Genomic DNA, 9,736 nt, shown 5'->3' on the forward strand with positions numbered 1-9,736 from the left:
GATGTATTCTATGAACACATCTTTCGTTAAAATATACAGTTCTTTCTTAACTAATCTAAGACGGCTGTTTTAACTTGGCACAATCATACTTGATGCTTAAACCACTCATCAATGGTGGCTCCAATTATTGGACCTGGAAGAGACGGAGAATTGGACTGATTCTTTTTATTTCATTTCTGCTCTCCAACTTCCCTTTAGGAGTTTCAAGAGTCTATAATTAAAACAGACCAGTCAGTGACTCAAGGCTGTACCGTGGGTGTGTATGTGTGTAAGAGAAAAAGAGACAGAGAATATTCAAATGTAGGGCCAAACTTCCCCTTAATCCTCCAGCCACTCACCATCTGGCATCTTCAGCACCCAGCTGCACATCTGGAATTGGCAGGCTCAGGATTGGCAGGCCTGTCTGGAGGCGTGACTTTGAGACAACTTGTTCTAAGGAAGCAAATTGTTGACTGTTTTGATGAATTAGAAGCATGAGGCTTTGTAGTCATCAGCTTAGGTTAATAGGTGACAGGAAGTTATCTGATTAAAGCATGCTGCTTTAATGTTAATGTTTGAGAGCTGATGAGGAGATACGCTTGACCTAAGATCACCCTGTACGGCTCATGCGATCCTAAGTATTAACAGTATTTTAAGCTGATCCACAGGGCCATTCTTATTTCTCTTACTTTAGAGTAAGTTCCTGGAGGGCTTTTAATCAGTGTGCTAAGGATTCCTGGGTTGCTGCTGCTGGGAATCATGCCCATGCTAAGCAAAGTCAACTTGACTTGGGAAACCAAATAAATACACATCACAGAAGAGCAGGTAATTTCGGAAAACTCTCCCAAGTAACCTTTGTGTTTGTCCCACAAAGGAGTCACCTTAACATGGAATTTTCTTCCTCGGTGGAGCCAGTATTTAATTTTTCAAACAAGTAAGGGTATAGGAGAGATGCCCCTAACGGCCTAACCGTTTTGTGGGAAGAAAAGCGATCTAGAAGATGAAATCACAATCTCAAACTATATATAGAAAGGAATACTGCAGCGGTGTTTCTCAACTTTGATAGCTTTAAAATGGGTGGACTCCCAACTCCCTGAATTCCCAAGCAAGCATGCTGCCTGAGGAATTCTGAGAGTTGGAAGTCTACCCATCTTAAAAGTTGCCAGGATTGAGAGACACTGTTGGAGGTTATGGGTACTGAAGAGAAAGGAAGAAAAAGCAGAGCTGCTCCACAAGCATCTGTAGGAACAAATTAAAAAGGTAAAGGTTCCCCCGCACATGCGTGCTAGTCGTTTCCAACTCTAGGGGCCGGTGCTCATCTCTGTTTCAAAGCCGAAGAGCCAGCGCTTGTCCGAGGACGTCTCCGTGGTCATGTGGCCAGCATGACTAGACGCCAAAGGCACACGCAACGCTGTTACCTTCCCACCGTAGTGGTCCCTATTTTTCTACTTGCATTTTTACGTGCTTTCGAACTGCTAGGTTGGCAGAAGCTGGGACGAGTAACAGGTGCTCACTCTGCTACGCGGCACTCGGGATTCGACCCGCCAAACTGCCAATCTTCTGATCGGCAAGCTCAGCGTCCTAACCCACTGAGCCACCGCGTCCCTTTTAGGAACAAATTACAGGCCCCAAAGATCCTGTGTTAGTGCCTTCCTGTTTTGTACACAGTGCCTCTACTTTCCCTATGCTTGCATAGAAGGTGACATGATTTATGCCTTTTAGTCTATTAGTCCTAAAACCTCTAGGCCCAGCTCCTGGAGACAAAGTTGCTAGCCATGCAATTTCAAACACCTTCTCCACTTTTGAGATAGTTTAAACAGGGGTAGGCAACCTTGGCTCTTTGATGACTCATGGACTTCAACTCCCAGAATTCCTGAGCCAGCTATGCCTACCCCTGGTTTAACAGTACTATCGTATCTCTGAATGCTACAAGAAAAGATGTGCGCTCTTTAGGTCAAGTAATAAGAGCAAAGCAGGAGCGTCCAACCCACGGCCCATGGGCTGCATGCAATCCTAGGCAGCTATGGGGGAAGTAATGCGGCTGCAGAACGTAAACTTGTAACATTATTATGTGTTTTATGTACATTAACTAAATGCGGCCCAAGACAATTCCTCTCCAGTTAGGACAGGCCAGGAAACCAAAAGGTCGGGACATCAAGCATGCTAGACCTTCATGTAAATACCTGAATTTTTGCCTGCCCCACATCTGTTTAAGCAATTCTAAAACGGAAGCAACTTCTGTACGTGGCTGAACCTATGCACCTCGGGGGTAGGTGCCACACCAACGGGCAAATGTGTAAAAAGGAGCTTTCTTAAGCATCCTGCACGACATTACCTGGAAAATACACTGTTAGGTGCAATTATTTTGGTTTGGAAAAGAAGTACCCGAGTTACCAGGCTCTGCGGGGTGAGGGAGGAAAGTTTGTTTGCAGAAAACTTTTCCACCCCCCCAAGTCAGAAAACTGAGTTTGCTGACTCAGTTCATCCTAGGTTGATGGGGCAGGTTGATCAGAGCCTCTCCTTCTTTTGGGGCTCTAGCGGGAGGCGGGAGACCTCTGGTGCTGTGAAAACTCCCTTCACCAATGCAAACCCAAACATGCTATAACAGCGTCCAATTTTTTTTCCAGAGTAGAGCAAAAAGTGAAGGCAGCTGTGACTAACCCAGATAGAGGCTGGAGAGGCTATTCTCTATTACAGGGGTCTTCAAACTTGGCCCTTTTATGACTTGTGGACTTCAACTCCCAGAATTCCTCAGCCAGCTTTGCTGGCTGAGGAATTCTGGGAGTTGAAGTCCGCAAGTCATAAAAGGGTCAAGTTTGAAGACCCCTGCTCTATTATATAGTCATTTGGCATGAAGTGGTCCAAGATCCCGTTCGTATTGCCGGGTTGGGAGGGAAGAAGAGACTCATCTTTACTGGGACAGAAAAAGAAAAAAAAAGAGAGAGGGGGGGGGTTCAGTTTGGGGAAAGAGGAGAAAGCCAAGGGAAAAAAGGTAGGGAAGGCGCGCTGCGATTTCCCGCCGGGCGAGCGCTCCCCTTCCCCGAAGGGAAAGAGTTAAAGAGAAAAAGGGGCGGATGAGCGGAGAGGGGCGCTGGCTGGCTCGGCCATAGGCGACTGTCTGCAGCGAGCGCCAAAGAACGCGCCGTCGGGGCTCGCGTTTCAATTGGGGCTCGGCCACAAGGGTAGGTGTCAGAGACACGTGGCTCCTGCTAAATGAGATGTCAAAAGCGGCAACCACCCAGCTTCCCACCCCCCCACCCCCATCCTTGCTCCGTCCCCGGGGCCCGCCTCCCGCCGCCGTCTCTCCGAAGGCGTCTGCCCCGCGCCTTCCAAAGGGGGCGGACGGCCAAATGCGGGGCGGCGGAGAAGCGAGCAAGCAAACAAACAAGCAGCGCGCCTTCCACGGAGTTCTTCTCCAGCTCTCGGCTGGCTGGGAAGTCGCGCCGATCCGACGGGACCGGCTTCCAAGGAAAAGTGGCGCTGCTGGGAAAGGGGTGTGTGTGGGGGTGTGGGGTGGGGGGGGTGTGTGCCTTCGCCTCTCAAGCCGCGCCGATTTCCCCGCACGCCGCCTGGGCCAGCGCCCCCCCCCCTTCCCCAACCGCGCCCCACAAGAATCCAAGGAGGGTTTGATCTTTTAGTGGTTGATTTTAATTTCGAGCTGAACTTTCGACTACACAAGGGGATGAATATAAAGAATAAATAGCAAACTCTCTTTCACGTACAGGAGATGAAAGACGTTCCAAGAAAAGAAGAAAAAAACACAACAACAACAACAACCAACACCACCAAACCCGCTATGTACAACAGTAACAACGTGTTTTAAACCTTTCGTCGTAATCTCGTTAGTAATAAATCTCGGAAGTCCGTAAAAAAAAAAATACGAACACGCAAATCACTCAAAGACTCCGCTCCCCCCCCAAAAAAGAATGGAAAATATTTCCATTTATAATAAAAATGTTTTATGTTAAGGTCCTCTTTTTTTTTTCTTTTTTTTAAAAAAAAGACTTTGCAAAAAAAAAAACAACCACCAAGATTTGAGGAGCGTTTGTTTTTAAATCCTCCAAACGCTTCTTTCTGGAATATAAATTAAAGACGGGGAGGTGGGTGGAGAAAACTTCAATCGCGATGATCCGGGCGAATCTCCTCTTTTAACAGTACAGCGGACGAGGAGAGTCCGCGGTGTTAACACTGACCTGCTTTCAGAGGCGTTTGGGTGGTCTGCAGGGCAGAGGGTCCGCGCGCGCAAGGACTCTCCCGGGTCTTTCGTGACGCACGCTCGCCTTTACACAAAGCAAAAAGTTGCCGGTCTTGCACAACCCGGAACAGTGCAAAACGTTTCAACGGGGGAGGCCAACGTCCCATCTCTTTGTAGCGTCTTGGAAGTCGACCGAAGCCCGGCTTCGCGGCCGGATGGTTCGGTGCGGGGAAAAAAAAAGAGGCAGGGTGTTGCTCGGCTGGCTGTTTTCCTCGGGACGTTGGCGGTGACTGGAGCGGAGGGCACGCGTTGCTGCTCCCCCCCCCGCCCTAGCAGGAGCATTTGCACTCGGAAATGATCGGGTACTGGATGGGGATCCACGTGCAACGCTGCCCCCCGCGGCGCTGGCACCTCCACCGCAAAATGGTCAGATGCATGGATTTGGCCGGCTTGCAAATCATGCCTTCCGGGACGGAGCAAGAGCGCTTGCCGAAGCAGCTGCCCACCTTCACGTAACGGGGCCAGAAGCGGCTGCCGAGGTCGTTCCACGTGTAGAGGACCGGGCAGAAGGTGTGAGACCACAACCAGAGCTGCAGCTTCCGACGGAGCTTCTTGCTCAGCCGGTGCTTTTTGCTGGCCTGGAGCCCCCCGTCGTAAAACTCCAGACCTTTGATCTCGCTGGGCATCGCTCCGGACGGCCTCTGCCGCAGCAACAGGTCCAGCTGGGCTAGGTCGTCCCCTCCGAGACGATCTTCGGCCAAGGAGACCGCCATGAAGCTCGGGTCGAAGTGGGTGCCCAGCAGGGTCCTCAGCAGCGTGTCGTTCAGGTCCTTCTCCTTGGGATCGAAGATAGGGTCCGGGTGCTCGATTAGATCCACCAGGGGCAAATTGTCGCTGGGGGCCGGTCGGATGTGGAGGTAGTGCTGGCAATCGCCCTGTTCCAGCCGGAAACCTAGGAGAACCGCCAACGCGTAAAGCCTCACCAGCCACTGAAGATGATCCATGCTCGGAGAGAGAGAGAGAGAGAGAGAGGGATGGAGGGGAAAGGGAAAGGGGACAGGGTTCACCCAGAAGCGGGCCTGAGCAGAGGCATCGGCCGGAGAAAGGAGGTGAGGGTATCCAAGCAAGGAGGGGGCAGGAGAGGAGGGTCCGTCCCCTGCCGCTTGTCTTCAGCGGCTGCAGCCTCCTTGCCCAAACGCCTTTCCTCGGATCCGGTGAGTAGCCAACAGCAGCAGCAGAAGAAAAAAAAAAGCACCGTTTAGAAGTAAGTAATGCTGATCGTGAAACTCGGCAGCCCGGTGCAGCAAACGAGAAGCCTGGGGTGCCCCATGCAATTGTTCCGTCTCCGGACTTCAGGAGTTGCGCGCCGCGTCACTCAGGAGAGAGACCTCGGCAAACTTCCCATTCGGCTCCCGTCTCTTTGCAGTTTGCAACAGCCGCCGCCGCCGCCGCCACGCACGTTGGCACCAGTTTGTCTGCTGCGCGAGGATCCAGCGTCTTTAAATTTCCTGCACTTTCTGTCCCATCGCTATGGAAACCACCGACTCGCTCTTTTCAGGCACTTCTCCTTAAAAGAGGGAACTCGTGGGCGTGTGCGTGCGTGCGTGTGTGTGTGTGGGGGGGGGGAAGGCAAAGGCGATGTGTTACTCCCCAAGTCCTGAAGGCGATCGCTCTCAGGCGGTTGCTCCAGCCACCCCAGCCGAAGGGAGTAGGTGGGGAGGGGGGCAGCCTCTTTCTCCGCGTTGCGTCCGCGGCCAGCTCAAAGCGCGGCTGGAAAGTGATGCTCTGTTGCAGGAGCCTCTCTTCCAATTGCTTCCCCGTGGCGAAGGAACTAGCCGAGGTGGCTTGGCCACTGCTCCATCGGGCACGCTCCTCGCCGAGCTGGGTTATGAATTAGAAGGCGGCCTTAACAGCCAGTTTTTATACACCGCGAGGTCGGCTCCGGCGACAGTAAGCCTGTGCAACCTTGCAAGGCAGCGCGTTGCATCCTCCGGACTGGCTTCTTAGCCGCTCACGCCCTCTTTTTTTTTTTTTACTTTCGCCGCTCAAACTCGCTCACCTCGTGCCTTTTCCCTCCTAGGATGGCCCTGGTACCTGGTTGCCGCTGCATTTATTGCGCGGCTCCACGCTTGAGCCCGTGATGTAATTCTAGTTGGCTTCTGGCTCAAGAAGGGCTCTGCAAACGCCTCCTTTCTCCAAGCGTGAAATTGCTGGCTAATGCTAAGTCAAAAGGCGGGGGGGGGGGGGGGGGAGAGAGAGAAGGAGGGAGGGAGGAAGGGAGGGCGCCCTCTGCTGACGGCCGCATCCCTCTTGTTGCAATTTCCTCGCGGGCGCAGACACAGAAAAAGTAATTTGAGAGTTGCAAACCGAAAGCAACATTATTGCCTGGCCATTGTGACAGACAAGGTATTGTCACTTAGAGCGTCAAGTAGACTTCCTTAGGCAATTCTAAGATTTTAACTTACCGTTTAAAACTAAATCTGATTTAGCAAAGGTGTCTTGAAATCATTCACTTGTTTGCCACACTGGGACTGCTCAGAGTTATGTTTTTAAATGGCCAGCCATATAAATCCTGTGAATGAATGAATGAGTGAATGAATGATCGATCTTGTGTGGATTTCACATATACCGTGCAGTTTTTTTTTGTTTCTGTTTGTTTTTGAAAGAGTGTGCTATTGCGTGCTTCCTTAACTTTTTTTGGATTTCCCAGCTGAGTCAATAGAACTGGGATTTCTGTTTGTGACCTATCCAAGCACTAACCAGGCCTGACCCTGCTTAACTTTACAAGGTCAGCTAGATGCTGTCACCTGCTGTCCTAAACAGTCATCTTCCCAGAGCTGTTTAGAGGCAAATCAGGATGGGGTGATTTGAATATGCAGGGGTAGGTTTTTCCAAAGGGAAGGGTCACACTTCAGTCCTTCAACTCTGGGTTCCCTGCAGATGGCATTTTCTTGGTGGTGGGGCCCTAATACTGTCTCTGATCTCAGAGGGTGGCAGGTTGAACCCAGAGAAGGCAGATGGAGAGATATCCAAGGCCTAGGCCAGGGGTAGGCAACCTTGGCTCTTTTATGACTCGTGGACTTCAACTCCCAGAATTCCTGAGCCAGCCAGGAAAGGGAGAGGTTTCCATGCTGAGCCATGTTGGCTCAGGAATTCTGGGAGTTGAAGTCCACGAGTCATAAAAGAGCCAAGGTTGCCTACCCCTGGCCTAGGCTAAATAGGTCTTTTAAGTATGAAATTGCACCTGGGCCAGAGCAAAGTGGCAACTAATGCAGTTCTTGTAGTAGAGTTGTTGCATGAGTGATCCTCGGTGTGCCATAAATATCAGGGCCAATGCATGTTAAACCAACTTCTAAATTGTCCTTAGGGTCAGCTCCATGCCATATGAAATGCATTTGACTTGTGAGCAAAGCCCTCAGTTCCAGAAATGGTTGCAACTGATGCACAAGAGCTACTTGTGCATAGAGAAATACAATGGGGTAGCAAGCAGCATCTGCTACCTGACTTCCTTTCAATTGGGATGACTGTAAAAACATACTGATTCCTGATTCTTTCAAAAATCAAACTTTTCTGCAAGGCCTTTAAATCAAACTTTTTAATGTTCATGGTATATACCCCCTATAAGGCCTGGAACTGAATCTTAAATCCAAGTAAGTGAAAGAATAATATATCGTACCTTTGACTGTTTTACATTTCTTTCTTCCTTCCAGGTCACCTAGGACATTCCTTCCAGGTATGCCATGTAAGGAATTTAAAATTTGATTTTCTTCAGAGCACGAATCTGATCTCCTGTAGTTGCACACGCGTGCCATCCTGTAAACAGATCAATAAATGTACGGAAAGCAATCTTTTCCCAACCTGGATGCCCGCTAGATGTATGAATGTAAACTATCTGCGCTCCGTACCAATGTGGCCATTACTCAGAATTCTGGGATTTGTGGTCTACTTATTTGACGGCTGCCAAAGTTGTGGAAGGTTGATCTAAAATAGACTGTTGATTTTAGAAGGTACGTTCAAGTTCAAATCCAGCTACAAAGCTTATGGAGGATGTTGGAGAGGATCATTTTCCTTCAGGGTAATTACCTGTGAGTAGGATAGAGTCGGCTTAAAACATCTGATGTGGTGTTCATAACCCTCTGGAGACTGGTACTAAAAAAAATTATTTTCTGCTAAAATGTATTTAATTAAATTCTCCACTTTCTCAGATTAAAAGACGATTCAGGCCAGACTCTGTTATTATCCTTCTTGCTAGTAGGGTGGCTTACTACCAATAATATTTCAAATGCCAAGAGTTTAAAGCACATTTAGAAAAAGGCTAGGAAAAAGTGGAAAGAGCCAGTTTTGTTCCAGAAAAGCTTGAACAATTCCAAAGGTTCACTCTTCAGCCTTAATAGAATATGGGAATTCCTAAAACGGGGTAGACCTTGTTGCAGATATGCAAAAATTAGAAACGTGCGTTGAACCATTTTAGAGGTAGGCATTCCGGGCTGACCAATCCAGCCAAACACGATCAAGTTCCTTCTAAAATTTGAGAAGCAATCGAGAAATGCAGAGATTATATTTTCAGAGAAGGGAGAGATTTTCCTGCAGGCGCACTCTTATCAAAAAAAAAAAAAAAAAGGAAAATGAGTTTTTGTGATTGACAGTTCCAAAGCAGGGAACAGCATCACCAAGACCTTTTCCCAAATAAAGTGCTTGCTTTTATGACATTTACGTATATCTGCAAAGAATTAACTATGGTCCTGATGACTTTGACAGGTTTTGAAAATTAGGAGGTTATTACTTCAAGAGGGCACCTCTGCAAAGTTTCCCTTACACTGGTAATCCTGCTCTTCATGCTCTATTGTGAGATTAGCCAGATGTTCTGCTACTGGGGAGGAATCGAGCGGTCTAGAGAATGTTACCTGGAGTGAATTTGATCCTGTGACCCCAGATGAGGTGGACAGGGTCATGAGGAGACTGAGTTCCGCCACGTGTTTACTGGACCCATGCCCCTCCTGGCTGGTATATGCAGCCCGGGAGGAGACACGAGGCTGGTTCCAGGCAGTAATAACTGCTTCCTTGAGGGAGGGTACCTTCCCTGCTGCCTTGAAGGAGGCGGTGGTGAGGCCCCTCCTCAAGCCTGCCCTGGACCCGGCTATTTTGAACAACTATCGTCCGGTCTCCAACCTTCGCTTTCTTGCGAAGGTGGTTGAGAGCGTGATGGCACTTCAGCTCCCTCTGTTCCTGGAGGAAACTGATTATCTGGACCCATACCAATTGGGCTTCAGGACCGGGTACAGCACGGAGACGGCATTTGTTGCGCTGTTGAATGATCTCTGCCGGGCTCGGGACAGGGGTTGTTCCTCTGTCCTAGTCCTATTAGACCTCTCAGCGGCTTTTGATACCATTGACCATGGTATCCTACTGCGGCGTCTCAGGGGGTTGGGAGGGGGGGCACTGTTTTACAGTGGTTCTCCTACCTCCTGGGCCGCTCGCAGTCGGTGTTGATGGGAGGGCAGAGGTCCGCCCCGAGGCCTCTCGTTTGTGGAGTTCCTCACGGGTCGGTCCTCTCTCCCCTCT

At 49.6% G+C, this 9,736-nt stretch overlaps 1 protein-coding gene across 1 annotated transcript; it reads right to left on the reverse strand.

Moving 5' to 3' along the window:
• Positions 1–4,503: 4,503 nt before the first annotated feature.
• NOG (noggin) lies at positions 4,504–5,178 on the reverse strand (the record flags this gene model as incomplete). The annotated part of the gene is made up of 1 exon (XM_081317053.1): positions 4,504–5,178. One exon carries the CDS (start codon positions 5,176–5,178, stop codon positions 4,504–4,506), a length of 675 nt encoding a protein of 224 aa, XP_081173179.1.
• Between the last annotated feature and the right edge of the window lie 4,558 nt (positions 5,179–9,736).

Source organism: Vipera berus (genome assembly GCF_964194415.1).
Source record: "Vipera berus genome assembly, chromosome: 2".
In the NCBI taxonomy this organism is placed as follows: domain Eukaryota; kingdom Metazoa; phylum Chordata; class Lepidosauria; order Squamata; family Viperidae; genus Vipera; species Vipera berus.